Source organism: Pristiophorus japonicus, chromosome 21 (assembly GCF_044704955.1).
Source record: "Pristiophorus japonicus isolate sPriJap1 chromosome 21, sPriJap1.hap1, whole genome shotgun sequence".
NCBI lineage: Eukaryota > Metazoa > Chordata > Chondrichthyes > Pristiophoridae > Pristiophorus > Pristiophorus japonicus.
The window spans coordinates 66,221,842-66,238,284 of record NC_091997.1 but is presented as its reverse complement, the minus strand read 5'-3'; the positions used below and the strand labels follow the sequence as shown (position 1 = coordinate 66,238,284).

The 16,443-nt window shown below is 46.0% G+C and overlaps 1 protein-coding gene across 3 annotated transcripts in view; it reads right to left on the bottom strand.

Moving 5' to 3' along the window:
* Positions 1 to 6,077: 6,077 nt before the first annotated feature.
* Positions 6,078 to 16,443, bottom strand: part of vps33b (VPS33B late endosome and lysosome associated) — a 40,178-nt gene continuing 29,812 nt past the window's right edge. For 2 of the 3 annotated variants that reach the window (XM_070864940.1, XM_070864938.1), the window contains exons 19-23: positions 16,269 to 16,342; positions 15,017 to 15,118; positions 11,299 to 11,374; positions 10,141 to 10,257; positions 6,078 to 9,084 (exon numbers count right to left, since the gene is read on the bottom strand). In XM_070864940.1, the coding sequence (XP_070721041.1) occupies positions 9,005 to 9,084; positions 10,141 to 10,257; positions 11,299 to 11,374; positions 15,017 to 15,118; positions 16,269 to 16,342 (449 nt within the window). In that variant the 3' untranslated portion in view covers positions 6,078 to 9,004. The remainder of the gene's footprint in view (positions 9,085 to 10,140; positions 10,258 to 11,298; positions 11,375 to 15,016; positions 15,119 to 16,268; positions 16,343 to 16,443) is intronic. The other variant, XR_011588260.1, reaches the window with a different exon arrangement.

Here is a 16,443-nt window from a genome sequence, read left to right as displayed (position 1 = left end):
GGCGCAAAGCCAGCGATGACCTCACCCGAGGATTTGGAACGGCCGGCGCATGCGCTCCCCTTTCATCTGGGAGCCCCTCTAGTCAGTGAGATCAGGGCCAATCTACATAGGATTACACGGGATATACAGCACAGACACAGGCCATTGGGCCTAACCAGTCCAAGCCCGTTTATGCTCCACACGAGCCTCCTACTATCTTTCCTCATCTAAATCTATCAGCATAACCCTCTATTCCCTTCTCCCCCATACGCTTGTCCAGCCTTCCCTTAAATGCATCGATACTATTCACCTCAACCCCTCCCTCTGGCAGCGAGTTCCACATTCTCACCGCTCTCTGGGTGCAGGACATTCTAAAAAGGGAGGGAGAACAGCCAGTTGTCGTGGTGCACATTGGTACCAACGACATAGGTAAAAAAAAGGATGAGGTCCTACAAAACGAATTTAAGGAGCTAGGAGCTAAATTAAAAAGTAGGACCTCAAAAGTAGTCATCTCGGGATTGCTACCAGTGCCACGTGATAGAGTAGGAATCGCAGGATAGCGCAGATGAATACGTGGCTTGAGCAGTGGTGCAACAGGGAGGGATTCAAATTCCTGGGGCATTGGAACCGGTTCTGGGGGAGGTGGGACCAGTACAAACCGGACGGTCTGGACAGGACCGGAACAAATGTCCTAGGGGGAGTGTTTGCTAGTGCTGTTGGGGAGGATTTAAACTGATATGGCAGGGGGATGGGAACCAATGCAGGGAGACAGAGGGAAACAAAAAGGAGGCAAAAAAGACAGAAAGGAGATGAGGAAAAGTGGAGGGCAGAGAAACCCAAGGCAAAGAACAAAAAGGGCCACTGTACAGCAAAATTCTAAAAGGACAAAGGGTGTTAAAAGAACAAGCCTGAAGGCTTTGTGTCTTAATGCAAGGAGTATCCGCAATAAAGTGGATGAATTAACTGTGCAAATAGATGTTAACAAATATGATGTGATTGGGATTATGGAGACGTGGCTCCAGGATAATCAGGGCTGGGAACTCAACATCCAGGGGTATTCAACATTCAGGAAAGATAGAATAAAAGGAAAAGGAGGTGGGGTAGCATTGCTGGTTAAGGAGCAAATTAAGGCAATAGTTCGGAAGGACATTAGCTTGGATGATGTGGAATCTATATGGGTAGAGCTGCAGAATACCAAAGGACAAAAAACGTTAGTGGGAGTTGTGTACAGACCTCCAAACAGTAGTAGTGATGTTGGGGAGGGCATCAAACATGAAATTAGGGGTGCGTGCAATAAAGGTGCAGCAGTTATAATGGGTGACTTTAATATGCACATAGATTGGGTTAACCAAACTGGAAGCAATACGGTAGAGGAGGATTTCCTGGAGTGCATAAGGGATAGTTTTTTAGACCAATATGTCGAGGAACCAACTAGGGGGGAGGCCATCTTAGACTGGGTGTTGTGTAATGAGAGAGGATTAATTAGCAATCTCGTTGTGCGAGGCCCCTTGGGGAAGAGTGACCATAATATGGTGGAATTCTGCATTAGGATGGAGAATGAAACAGTTAATTCAGAGACCATGGTCCAGAACTTAAAGAAGGGTAACTTTGAAGGTATGAGGCGTGAATTGGCTAGGATAGATTGGCGAATGATACTTAAGGGGTTGACTGTGGATGGGCAATGGCAGACATTTAGAGACCGCATGGATGAACTACAACAATTGTACATTCCTGTCTGTCGTAAAAATAAAAAAGGGAAGGTGGCTCAACCGTGGCTATCAAGGGAAATCAGGGATAGCATTAAAGCCAAGGAAGTGGCATACAAATTGGCCAGAAATAGCAGCGAACCCGGGGACTGGGAGAAATTTAGAACTCAGCAGAGGAGGACAAAGGGTTTGATTAGGGCAGGGAAAATGGAGTACGAGAAGAAGCTTGCAGGGAACATTAAGACGGATTGCAAACGTTTCTATAGATATGTAAAGAGAAAAAGGTTAGTAAAGACAAACGTAGGTCCCCTGCAATCAGAATTAGGGGAAGTCATAACGGGGAACAAAGAAATGGCGGACCAATTGAACAAGTACTTTGGTTCGGTATTCACTGAGGAGGACACAAACAACCTTCCGGATATAAAAGGGGTCGGAGGGTCTAGTAAGGAGGAGGAACTGAGGGAAATCCTTATTAGTCGGGAAATTGTGTTGGCGAAATTGATGGGATTGAAGGCCGATAAATCCCCAGGGCCTGATGGACTGCATCCCAGAGTACTTAAGGAGGTGGCCTTGGAAATAGTGGATGCATTGACAGTCATTTTCCAACATTCCATTGACTCTGGATCAGTTCCTATGGAGTGGAGGGTAGCCAATGTAACCCCACTTTTTAAAAAAGGAGGGAGAGAGAAAACAGGGAATTACAGACCGGTCAGCCTGACATCGGTAGTGGGTAAAATGATGGAATCAATTATTAAGGATGTCATAGCAGTGCATTTGGAAAGAGGTAATATGATAGGTCCAAGTCAGCATGGATTTGTGAAAGGGAAATCATGCTTGACAAATCTTCTGGAATTTTTTGAGGATGTTTCCAGTAGAGTGGACAAGGGAGAACCAGTTGATGTGGTATATTTGGACTTTCAGAAGGCTTTCGACAAGGTCCCACACAAGAGATTAATGTGCAAAGTTAAAGCACATGGGATTGGGGGTAGTGTGCTGACATGGATTGAGAACTGGTTGTCAGACAGGAAGCAAAGAGTAGGAGTAAATGGAGACTTTTCAGAATGGCAGGCAGTGACTAGTGGGGTACCGCAAGGTTCTGTGCTGGGGCCCCAGCTGTTTACACTGTACATTAATGATTTAGACGAGGGGATTAAATGTAGTATCTCCAAATTTGCGGATGACACTAAGTTGGGTGGCAGTGTGAGCTGCAAGGAGGATTCTATGAGGCTGCAGAGCGACTTGGATAGGTTAGATGAGTGGGCAAATGCATGGCAGATGAAGTATAATGTGGATAAATGTGAGGTTATCCACTTTGGTGGTAAAAACAGAGAGACAGACTATTATCTGAATGGTGACAGATTAAGAAAAGGGGAGGTGCAAAGAGACCTGGGTGTCATGGTACATCAGTCATTGAAGGTTGGCATGCAGGTACAGCAGGCGGTTAAGAAAGCAAATGGCATGTTGGCCTTCATAGCGAGGGGATTTGAGTACAGGGGCAGGGAGGTGTTGCTACAGTTGTACAGGGCATTGGTGAGGCCACACCTGGAGTATTGTGTACAGTTTTGGTCTCCTAACCTGAGGAAGGACATTCTTGCTATTGAGGGAGTGCAGCGAAGGTTCACCAGACTGATTCCCGGGATGGCGGGACTGACCTATCAAGAAAGACTGGATCAACTGGGCTTGTATTCACTGGAGTTCAGAAGAATGATAGGGGACCTCATAGAAACGTTTAAAATTCTGACGGGGTTAGACAGGTTAGATGCAGGAAGAATGTTCCCAATGTTGGGGAAGTCCAGAACCAGGGGACACAGTCTAAGGATAAGGGGGAAGCCATTTAGGACCGAGGTGAGGAGGAATTTCTTCACCCAGAGAGTGGTGAACCTGTGGAATTCTCTACCACACAAAGTTGTTGAGGCCAATTCACTAAATATATTCAAAAAGGAGTTAGATGAAGTCCTTACTACTAGGGGAATCAAGGGGTATGGTGAGAAAGCAGGAATGGGGTACTGAAGTTGCATGTTCAGCCATGAACTCATTGAATGGCGGTGCAGGCTAGAAGGGCCGAATGGCCTACTCCTGCACCTATTTTCTATGTTTCTAAAGAAGTTTCTCCTGAATTCCCTATTGGATTTCTTGGTGACTATCTTATATTTATGGCCTCTACTTATGCTCTTCCCCACAAGTGGAAACATTCTCTCTGTATCCACTCGATCAAAACCTTTCAGCATTTTGAAGATCTTTATATTGATGGTCTCTAGTTATGCTCTTTCCCACAAGTTCCACATTCTTGCCACTCTCTAGGTAAAGACATTTTTTGTGTGTCCTGGCCAATATTTATCCCTCAATCAACATAACAAAACCAGAGTATCTGGTCATTGTCACATTGCTGTTTGTGGGAGCTTGTTTGTGTGCAAATTGGCTGCCTCATTGCCTTCATTACAACAGTGTCTACACTCTAAAAGTACTTCATTGGCTATAAAGCGCTTTGAGAAGTCCGATGGTGGTGAAAGGCGCTATATAAATTCAAAGTCTTTCTTTGAATTCCCTACTGGATTTCTTGGTGACTTATATTGATGGTCTCTAGTTATGCTCTTTCCCACAAGTGGAAACATTCTGTATCCACTCTGTCAAAACCTTTCATAATTTTAAAGACCTCTATTAGGTCACCCCTCAGCCTTCTTTTTTCAATCTGTAGCTGAACTCCATCTATCCGCCTTGGTTCCCTCATCCCAGCTTGCAAATGGGATACATTGGCCTCTAACTACATCTTAAATGAGAATAGGACATTGTGTTCAAAGTGCTCGCCCATTTTAATTACAAAAATAATACTGAGGGAATTGTTTAGTAAAAGCTATTTTTAAACCTGTGAGGGGTCAGGTCTTGCTTACTGCTAGGGGTCTTATAATGCCATCACCGAGGGTGCAGAGCATCTCTATATTGGGGAAGCTACTTCAAAGCCATTCTGAACTAGCAAAACCTCAGGATACCATACTGTAAGCTGTAAAATCTGAACCCATCACTTATAATGTAGTTTCCCAGTTAGAAAGTTCCACTGCTTTGGTTAAAGCCTTATTGTATCCTACGGAACTATTTTTTTAAAAACCAATCATACGCTAACATTTTCACTAAAAAAAAATTTAAATACCAGCCCTCGCCAGATTTTCCTTCCTTAATTGTTCTTTTCATAGAATTAAATTTATGGCACAGAAGCAGGCCATTCGGCCCATCGTGTCTGTGTCAGCCAAAAAAGCTGACCAGCCTAATCCGACATTCGAGCTCTTGGTCCGTAGCCCTGGGGGTTACGGCACTTCAAGTGCATATCCAAGTACTTTTTAAATGTGATGAGCATTTCAGCCTATACCACCCTTTCAGGCAGAGAGCTGTGAAGACTGGGTCAATGAATATATTTAAGGTGGAGATAGACAGATTTTTGAACGATAAGGGAGTCAAGGATTATGGGGAACAGGCAGGGAAGTGGAGCTGAGCCCAAGATCAGATCAGCCATGATCTTATTGAATGGTGGAGCAGACTCGAGGGTTCAAATGGCCTACTCCTTTTCAGATGAGACATTAAACCGAGGCCCCGTCTGCCCTCTCAAGTGGACACAAAAAATCTCATGGCACTATTTCGAAGAAGAGCAGGGGAGTTATCCCAAGTGTCCTGGCCAATATTTATCCCTCAATCAACATAATAAAAAAAATCATCTGGTCATTATCACATTGCTGTTCGTGGGAGCTTGCTGTGAGTAAATTGGCTGCTGCGTTTTCTACATTACAACAGTGACTGCACTTCAAAAGTACTTCATTGTCTGTAAAGCGCTTTGAGACGTCCGGTGGTCATTTTAATCCAAGTCTGTAAAAAAAAATGTTCAGTTGTGATTTGTTCACATTTTTAATATGTCTTCTAAAGTATGACAGATGTATCATAAAACTGGTCTGTGTGTATAAAATTGATGTTGTTTGTATCACAGTCGAATAGTCTACAGTTATAGTCTTGGTTCATACGTGAAGAATGGTCACTTTGTTGAGATATTGGCAGGCAGCCAGCACCCATTGAAATGTATGCCACCAACTGTCTGAAAGAGGAACATTTAAGTTCCATCAGCTCAGTGTTTCTGAGTCTCAAGCTCCACTCCAGAGACCAGAACACATAATCCAGGCCCACGCTCCAGTGCAGTACTGAGGGAGTGCTTCATCTGTCGGAGGTGCCGTCTTTCGGATGAGTCGTTAGACCGAGACATCTGCTATGGAGACGGTAAAAATCAGACAGGATGTGCACACAGTTGAATAGCATGTTCACACTCAGTGCCTTTAGGGCAGGGGGAAAAACCCTAATGTGTACATAAAGTGAATTTCAAATGTGAGCCTCAATCCAGTCTACATTAAAAACACGTTTTTTTAAATAGATTTATTACACATTATATACATAAACACACAGTTCAGTACAAGACACAATTTCACAGTTCTAAAGCTAACAGCTTATCTGTACAGGTGAAGTTTCACATCATTGGAAACCAAAACTTTCAAGTATTACCGCTAATAAATTTTGTTGGCTGTACTTAAATCATGTTTTATTGTAACCGGCAGTAGTCTGATTCAAAATAGGCCTTTTGACAATTTTACTACTAAAGTAACAATACTTTTGGCATTTAAAAGAAAATTGGGTAAGAATTTGAAAAGGAGGAATGTAAAAGTATGAGGAAGGGGTGGAGAAATGGATTAGGAGTAAATTGCTTCAGTAAAAGAGCCTGGGGATGGAACAAATGCCCTCCCTGTCTTGTCATTTCGGATTCTACTTGTATTTGTTCATTTTATTTTAATTTATAGTTGTTACTATAAAAAGTCCGGCACATTTTTATAAACAAAGAAGATAAATTGCATGTTAATATCAGGGAGATTAAGATAGAAGATTTCATGTGTTTTGTGTATATTGGAGATATCAATTTTAATAAGCAGCTTATATTCAGAACTGTGCAAAAGATCAGAGAAAACCCACCGAGAAACGTAAAAGCATCTGCTTTGGGATGATTCATGCGTTACTGAGCCAGACAGAGCAGCAATGTGCCAGGTTCCATGCCTGCTCTGTCCTTACGTGATCAGAGTCAAGGCAGGAGACGAGGGGGGGGGGGGGAGGGTTACAATTGGTCTCAACCCCCCCCCCCCCAGGGCTCGGGAGAGGCCAAAATCAGCCAGGATTCCCACTCCTGATTTCTATCTGGCCGGTCCCGCTGGAAAGTGTGTCGGGGCAAACAGCATTGGGCTTTGCTATAATTCGCTTCAGCACCCCACTCCCCGCCATGCTCGAATATTTGCTGAAACGGGGCCCCCACATCAAGAACAACTACTTGGCGTGGTACCAGAATCCAGGAGCTAGTGCCTTCGGGAAAGCAGAAGAGAAAGTTTGGGGATATAAAAGATGCGTTCGCTGAGTATTTGAAACTTTAGAATCTATTAAATAAATACATTGCCCCAAAAACTTGGTGGACGGATCACGGGTATTTACAGAGGTTACGTATGTTTTGTGGACAGAATACTTCCAGTCAGTCATATCATGCAGCTTTGGTATAAAATAAAACTGGTTTAATTAAAATGGGCCCTCGACATTCACAGTGCAGCAGTTTTCCTCACAATAATGGCTTTGCAAATCTAATTCAATCCTGAATCTGCACCATCATCTGAAAAAGAAGGGTATAGTTTCATTTGGGATCCTTTGTCAGATAAGGAAGAGTCCCAATGCAAAATATTAACCAGTTTGTTTCAGGATATTTCCATTTTTAATAACCCAGATTCCCAATATTCCCGTTTTTTCCTTTTATCTTTACACGACCTACTCTCCCCAATTTGATGAACATAATTCCAGTTCTCCAAATCCATGCCATTCAGTAATTGGCGAGGTCTCATTGTTTTATCAATGAACATGCTCTTGGCTGTCTGAGAGGGCAAGGAAATGACTGGTCACGGGGACAAGTGAACCCAACACGGAATTACCAAGGTCAGCTTCAAAGGTGGGGAGGGTGTTGGAATCTCAGACAAATCCTCCTGGGTAAGGTTATTCAAGTCCCTTACTGTTTAAACTGAGAGAGCTGACTTCACAAATCGTACTTGGACTGTTCTTGGGGTGGGGGGGCTGAGTTTATAAACCTACAGGTGAGGACAGAATTCAGCTCAATTGTGATGTTTCCCATGGTGAAATAGCCTCAATATGGTTAGTTGTCTCCCTTAAGAGATTGAGCGGGTTGGGCAGAGTCGATGACGTGGAAAATTGTAGGGAGCATGTTTAGAAGACTTCAGACCAAGTGTATTATATTCCATAACATCTCCTCTCTTCCTTGTCTCCCCCAGTCCCAGTGCAGTTAATTTAGGCTGTCATCTTGGCTCAGTGGGTAGCACCCTCACCCGAGTCAGAAGGTGGTGGGTTCAAGCCCCACACCAGGACTTGAGCACATAATCAAGGCCAACAATACAGTGCAGTGCTGAGGGAGTGCTGCACCATCGGAGGTGCCATTGTTCGGATGAGATGTCAAACCAGGTGAATGCAAAAAATACCGTGGCACTATTCAAAGAACATCAGGGGAGTTTTCCCAGTGTCCATCAACCAACACCACCAAAACAGATTATCTGGTCATTATCTCATTGCTGTTTGTGGGAGCTTGCTGTGAGCAAATTGACTGCCACATTTTCCCAATTAACAGCGGCTACACTCCGAAAGTAGATCATTGGTTGTAAAGCGCGTTGGTACGTCCCTGGGATGTGAAAGGCGTTATATAAACACAAGTTCTTTCTTTCTAATCTCCAAAATCAAGTCTTCATCCAAAAACTGTCCCTGTGCAATGTGAATATAGCTCTCTCGGGCTTTAGCCAAGACCAACATCTTTCACACTCTTTACTTTTGCCTCTTCAGCAGGAATCCATTCTGCCCTTCCCCAAATAAGAGTTACATTCACAGCCAGATCCCTCTGCCAACCAATCAAGAAATGGAGCTGCTTAGAGGCAAGTCCACTAGTCACACTTGCACACTGCCAGTTTATAAGCTCAATACCTCCAAAAATACTTGGCCACGGGTGAAGGTTTAAATCTCACAATGTGCCCGTAGTTTCTTCAGAAGTTAGTGACACACCAGCACTCGCTTATCACCATCAGACTCCAGTCAGTTGGTTTACAATGGGGTTGAGGCAAGTTTCTCTTTTGTCTTCTCTGCTAGGTTTAAGTTGGTACGGCTCGTTCCATCTCTCTCTGTCCTTGCCCTCGGTAGATTTGTTTGCTGGGTGATGGGGGGGGGGGGGGGGGGGGGGAAGGTGGGGTGGGGAGGCTGACGGATTTTCATGAACGTGTTTCTAACAAAGATTCCAGCATCCGAGAGCTGTTTGTGATGGCTGTGGTAACGAAAACAAACTTGTACCCTGTGGGGGGAAAAACAAAATGTAAATCGTTTTGACTGGAGTCAAATGTAGTCCCTGTCGACATGCAACTGTGTGAGATGCCATTTTGTTCTCCCTCTCTTCCTCCTCTCCTGAAGTGATCGAGTCAGGTTGGAGTGCAGTTCCACAGGCATAGACTGCACCTCCGGTACTTCATCCAAATGTCCATGCTGCACGCGTGGGCCTAGATAGTGAGCGTTGACAGGCTATCGACCGTGGGGGGCAGGGGATCATAACCAAGCCTGCGCTGCCCTCACCCAGCATCCACCCACTGGCATTTTCCAGCAGGGGATCCTGGAGAGCAATCAGGAATGGGAACCCGGGGCGAGTCCTTTCCTTCACCCTTCCCTAGCACAGGCATAGTGATCATAGACTCATAGAATGATTCAGTACAGAAGGAGGTCATTCGGCCCATCGTGCCTGTGGCAGCTCCTCGAAATTAGTCCCATGGCCCCCCCTGCTCTTTCCCCACAGCCCTGTAAAATTTTCCCATCAAGTATTTATCCAATTCCCGTTTGAAAGTTACTATTGAATCGGTTTCCACCGCCCTTTCAGGCAGCACATTCCAGATCACAACAACTCGCTGCGTAAAAGAAATGTACTCATGTTGCCTCTGGTTCTTTTGCCAATCACCTTAAATCTGTGCCCTTTGCCGACCGACCTGTCTGGCACTGGAAACAGTCGATTGTATCGCCCCTCCTGCTGTCCTGGCTGAAATTAGTTAATTCGGGCAGACCAGTGATTGAATCCAGCAGCTTCTAGTCCTATTGTTCATTACCACACGGTGTGGTGCATTCTCCCACAGAACCACCAGGAGAGTTGAGCCATCGGCCTTGCTGATAATCCAGGCCCTAACTATGTTTTCCTCACAGCTCTCATTACACCAACCATTTTATTTTTGCCATTACAGAAGTGCGGCTCCTCTTTCATTTACGTTATTTCAAACCGCAACTTCACGGCAACCATTGTGGGGCAACGCCGATGGAAGAAGCTGGGGAAAGGCATGTGCATTTATTGACCCAAGCGAATTCTCGTTACCTTTCTCTCTGCCCAGGAACCTCAGCGCTGCAATTTCTGAGAAAGTGCAGCCCCCGAGAAAGACCACAAGAATGATTCTCTGCGCACTGCAACAGGATGCTGCATCCGTGGATCGTTCTAGGAAAAAAACCATGGACAGTACTTCAGACATCATCGATAGAACAGCAACATGGGACTTGGCCGTAAGATGTTAGTTACAAAGTACGATTTATTTTGGCCCTGCTTTTTTTCTTTTCCCACCACCACCAGCCCTCCCCCCCCCCCCCTCACATCCCCCTAAAACACTGCCTCTTACTGCCGTACACCTGCCAGCAATGTTCCCGCGCAGCTACGCATCAACCGGGAGGCCTGCGCAGGCCGCTCACAGGCTGCCACGCAGCAAATTTAAAGTGACTGCTTATGGAACATAAATAGAAAGAAAGACCTGCATTTATATAGCGCCTTTCATGACCAGTGGACGTCTCAAAGCGCTTTACAATCAATGAAGTACTTTTGGAGTGTAGTCACCGATGTAATGAGGGAAACACGGCAACCAATTAGCACACAGCAAGCTCCCACAAACAGCAATGTGATAATGACCAGATAATCCGTTTCTGTGATGTTGATTGAGGGATAAATATTGCCCAGGACACCAGGGATAACTCCCCTGCTCTTCTTCGAAATAGTGCCGTGGAATCTTTTACGTCCACCTGAGAGAGCAGACAGGACCTCGGTTTAACACCTCATCCGAAAGATGGCACCTCCGACGGTGCAGCACTGCATCAGCACTGCACTGGGATTGTTGCTAGATTGTTTTGTGCTCAAGTCCCTAGAGTGGGACTTGAACCCACAACCTTCTGACTCAGAGGTGACTGTGCTACCTACTGAGCCAATTAGAGGAAACATTACCCTCCAGTACCTCACACAAGTGACCATTCTTTACGCGTGGGCTCCAAAAGAGAGATGCAGCAGGTTATTTTCTTGTAGAGGGAACCCAGCCAAGCCTAATCCTGTCCTCACCAATCAAATAGCTTGTCGCCAACACTCTGGCCATGAATGAAGAATCCGCAAGGAGCTGGAGAGCTACCAAAGCCCAAGAAGCTGCACTGTAGCAAAAGCTAACGCAACAGCATCGAGCACTCTGGAGAGAGCACCATCGCGAGCGACTCAGAAACTTACCAATAGTGATGAATTCATTGTTGTTTAGCAACCGCAACACCTCCTCCATTCCTGCCCAGCTGTCACGCTCCAGCACCTGACAACAACCAACAACAACCTGTATTTATATAGCGCCTTTAACGCAGTGAAACGTCCCAAAGTGCTTCACAGGAGTATCATGCGATAAAAATTTGACACCGAGCCGCATAAGGAGAAATTAGCGCAGGTGCTTGGTCTTTACGAAGGAAGACACAAATAACCTTCCGGATGTACTAGGGGACAGTGGGTCTAGTGAGAAGGAGGAACTAAAGGATATCCTTATTAGGCGGGAAATTGTGTTAGGGAAATTGATGGGATTGAAGGCTGATAAATCCCCGGGGCTTGATAGTCTGCATCACAGAGTTCTTAAGGAAGTGGCCCTAGAAATAGTGGATGCATTGGTGATCATTTTCCAACAGTCTATCGACTCTGGATCAGTTCCTATGGACTGGAGTGTAGCTAATGTAACACCACTTTTTTTTTTTTTAAAAAGGAGGGAGCGAGAAAACGGGGATTATAGACCGGTTAGCCTGACATCGGTAGTGGGGAAAACGTTGGAATCAATCATTATGGATGAAATAGCAGCGCATTTGGAAAGCAGTGACAGGATCAGTCCAAGTCAGCATGGATTTATGAAAGGGAAATCATGCTTGACGAATCTTCTGGAATTTTTTGAGGATGTAACTAGCAGAGTGGACAAGGGAGAACCAGTGGATGTGGTGTATTTGGACTTTCAAAAGGCTTTTGACAAGGTCCCGCACAAGAGATTGGTGTGCAAAATCAAAGCACATGGTATTGGGGGTAATGTACTGACGTGGATAGAGAACTGGTTGGCAGACAGGAAGTAGAGAGTCGGGATAAACGGGTCCTTTTCAGAATGGCAGGCAGTGACTAGTGGAGTGCCTCAGGGCTCAGTGCTGGGACCCTGGCTCTTTACAATATACATTAACGATTTAGATGAAGGAATTGAGTGTAATATCTCCAAGTTTGGAGATGACACTAAGCTGGGTGGCGGTGTGAGCTGTGAGGAGACTGGTAAGAGGCTGCAGGGTGACTTGGACAGGTTAGGTGAGTGGACAAATGCATGGCAGATGCAATATAATGTGGATAAATGTGAGGTTATCCATTTTGGTGGCAAAAACACGAAGGCAAATTATCTGAATGGCGACAGATTACGAAAAGGGGAGGTGCAACGAGACCTGGGTGTCATGGTTCATCAGTCATTGAAAGTTGGCATGCAGGTACAGCAGGCGGTGAAGAAGGCAAATGGTATGTTGGCGTTCATAGCTAGAGGATTTGAGTATAGGAGCATGGAGGTCTTACTGCAGTTGAACAGGGCCTTGGTGAGGCCTCAACTGGAATATTGTGTTCAGTTTTGGTCTCCTCATTTGAGGAAGGTCGTTCTTGCTATTGAGCGAGTGCAGCGAAGGTTCACCAGACTGATTCCAGGGATGGCAGGACTGACATATGAGGAGAGACTGGATCAACTGGGCCTTTATTCACTGGAGTTTAGAAGGATGAGAGGGGATCTCATAGAAACGTATAAGATTTTGACGGGACTGGACAGGTTAGATGCGGGAAGAATGTTCCCGATGTTGGGGAAGTCCAGAACCAGGGAACATAGTCTTAGGATAAGGGGTATGACATTTAGGACTGAGATGAGGAGAAACTTCTTAACTCAGAGAGTTGTTAACCTGTGGAATTCCCTGCCACAGAGAGTTGTTGATGCCAGTTCATTGGATATATTCAAGAGGAAGTTAGATATGGCCCTTACGGCTAAAGAGATCAAGGGGTATGGAGAGAAAGCAGGAAAGGGGTACTGAGGGAATGATCAGCCATGATCTTATTGAATGGTGGTGCAGGCTCGAAGGGCCGAATGGCCTACTCCTGCACCTATTTTCTATGTTTCTATATCACAGAGGTATGTTTTAAGGAGCGTCTTGAAGGAGGAAAGAGAGGTAGAGAAGCGGAGGAGTTTAGGGAGGAAGTTCCAGAACTTGGGGTCTAAGTAACAGAAGGCACGGCCATCAATGGTTGAGCGATTATAATCGTGGATGCTCAGGAGGGCAGAATTAGAGGAGCGCAGACATCTCGGGGGGCTGTGGGGCTGGATTACAGAGATAGGGAGGGGCGAGGCCATGGAGGGATTTGTAAACAAAGATGTGAATTTTGAAATCGAGGCGTTGCTTAACCGGAAGCCAATGTAGGTCAGCGAGCATAGGGGGTGATGGGTGAGCGGGACTTGGTGCGAGTTAGGAGACGGGGCAGTGAGCACAGGGGGTGATGGGTGAGCGGGACTCGGTGTGAGTTAGGACACGGGGCACAGGGGGTGATGGGTGAGCGGGACTCGGTGCGAGTTAGGACACGGGGCACAGGGGATGATGGGTGAGCGGGACTTGGTGCGAGTTAGGACACGGGGCAGCGAGCACAGGGTGTGATGGGTGAGCGGGACTCGGTGCGAGATAGACACGGGGCAGTGAGCACAGGGGTGATGGGTGAGCGGGACTCGGTGCGAGTTAGGACACGGGGCACAGGGGGTGATGGGTGAGCGGGACTTGGTGCGAGTTAGGACACGGGGCAGCGAGCACAGGGTGTGATGGGTAAGCGGGACTCGGTGCGAGTTAGGACACGGGGCACAGGGGGTGATGGGTGAGCGGGACTTGGTGCGAGTTAGGACACGGGGCAGCGAGCACAGGGTGTGATGGGTGAGTGGGACTCGGTGCGAGTTAGGACACGGGGCACAGGGGGTGATGGGTGAGCGGGACTTGGTGCGAGTTAGGACACGGGGCAGCGAGCACAGGGTGTGATGGGTGAGCGGGACTCGGTGCGAGTTAGGACACGGGGCACAGGGGGTGATGGGTGAGCGGGACTGGGTGCGAGTTAGGACATGGGGCAGCGAGCACAGGGGGTGATGGGTGAGCGGGACTCGGTGCGAGTTAGGACACGGGGCAGCGAGCACAGGGGTGATGGGTGAGCAGGACTGGGTGCGAGTTAGGACATGGGGAGGCGAGTTTTGGATCACCTCTAGTTGATTGAATACAAAGCGACATTACACTGGACATGGATGAGAGAGCACAACCTGCATTTACACAGCACCTGTCCCAAGGATCAGCATAAAGGAGGCGGGGGGTGGGGGGGGGGGGGGGGGAGAAGAAACACTGGTCGGAGTTAAGAGAAGTGGAGGAAGTGACTAAATGCATGGTCAGAGTTAGGCGGCAGCATTTGAAGGAGGGGAGAGATGCAGCGAGGTTGGGTGGGGTCTGAAGGCATTGCCACTGATGGTGGAGGGGGTTGGGGAGTGTGGTGATGAACAGGCAGTTGGAAGTACTGAGTGGAGTGTCTAAGCTGAGAATGATACAGCTCCAGAGCGTGACACAACATTGCAGCAGTCGACTATCAGAGACACAGATACAAAGACACACACCCTGGAAAAAAGTTTGTTCTTACAACCCGAGCTTAGCAATTATAACCAGTCAAAATTCAGAAAATATATTTATGCCCAACAAACTAAACCAATTTATTCTACAAGAACCAAAGCCATGCATTTAAATATTTCAATGCACATAGCTTCACATGAATTAGTTAAATAGAACAAAAGGTTCTCACAGTTTAGCCTTCCACGTACACGATGGGTTTATTCTCCTCACCGCTTAGATGCGCAAGGATTGCCCTGCCATGTCTCAGACTGCCCAGAACTCACCTGCTCTATAATCTTGCAGCTCAGTGGAATGTATGCACCGCTAAATACATAGGCCATGTCTCGTGGTACCTTCAGATCATACTCCTCCTCTGTGCGGGGGATCTGGAAAGGGATGGGCAAAGATGCTGAGTGCTATGGTACGGAAAACGGACAAGTGTCTGTGATGTTTGCTTTAGCTCCACCCACTTCTCTGTGCACAGAGCTAAAAGCCGTTTAATCCTTTGTAGTCTTGTCTTAGACTTGGAAATTTTTTAAATGTGTGAATATGTTGAGTGTGTTCATTTCAATTCATTAAGATTGTGCACCCGGAAGTGGGGGGGCAGAAAAAACTTTGAACTACAATTTAAGTTAAGTTGGTGGAAAAACTGAAAAAAAAACAGTTTGCTTAACAAAATATTAAGCTTCAGTCTAAGGTTTAACCTTGGAGTCACCGTTGTTATAGTGAAATTTCCAAAGCAGTTTGATTTGATTTGTTTAAATATGAAAATATATATAATTTTTCTCCAGTTATATTCAGTATTTTTTAGTCATTTGAAAAGGCATCTGAAGAAAGAACAAAGCGAAATGTTATATTTAAGGTTAACAATGCTGGAGTAAGCATGAAATCCAGCAGTTTTAAGAATTTAAGAACTTATCTGCAGACATCGGCAAACATCAAAGTCACAGCATGGTGATGACATCAGGGTTATAAAGAATTGATTTTTAAATGTGTTAATAACTTGGACCAAGTGGGAATGTTTGATCTATGTTTTCTATCTTTAATATTGTATGGACAGTAATGTTCCTGTGATCCAAATCTTGTCCAAATCCAAATCCAAATTAGTGTCTTTTGCCAGAGTCTGAAGCAGGTTTAAAATATCGAAGTACAGAGTGGGAGATGGTCATTCTGATCATTAAACAAGCTCCCTACAATTCACCGCATCATAGACGCTGCCCAACCCGCTCAACCTCTTACGGGAGACGACTAACTAATCATTGAGGCTATTTCACCATGGGTAGCATCACAATTGAGCTGAATCTGGTCCTCGCCTCCACCATCCAGCCACTGACTAGTACTCAGTGACTTCAGCCTCGGGGCGCTGTGCTAAACTATCTGCCAATTCAGCACCAAGTGAACCAGGGGCCCTCCGGCTGAGTATTGGTCAGTTCCAACACTGGCTGGAGAACGTATCCCGCGGGACATCAGGGGAGCTTGTGCATCTTGTTTTTAATGTTGTTCCAAATCACCTGCGAGGCTCGCTCCAATGCTTACCAGGTTCAGTCGTTTGCTCAAAGCTCTGAAATGGCTTTTCCTGGCCAGGGACGAAAAGGCATCAGTCAACTTCCCTGAAAAGTAAACGATTCATAGTTCATTTAGAGGACTAGAATACACAGGGGCAGAAGTTATGCTACAGCTATACAAAGCCCTGGTTAGACCGCACCTGGAG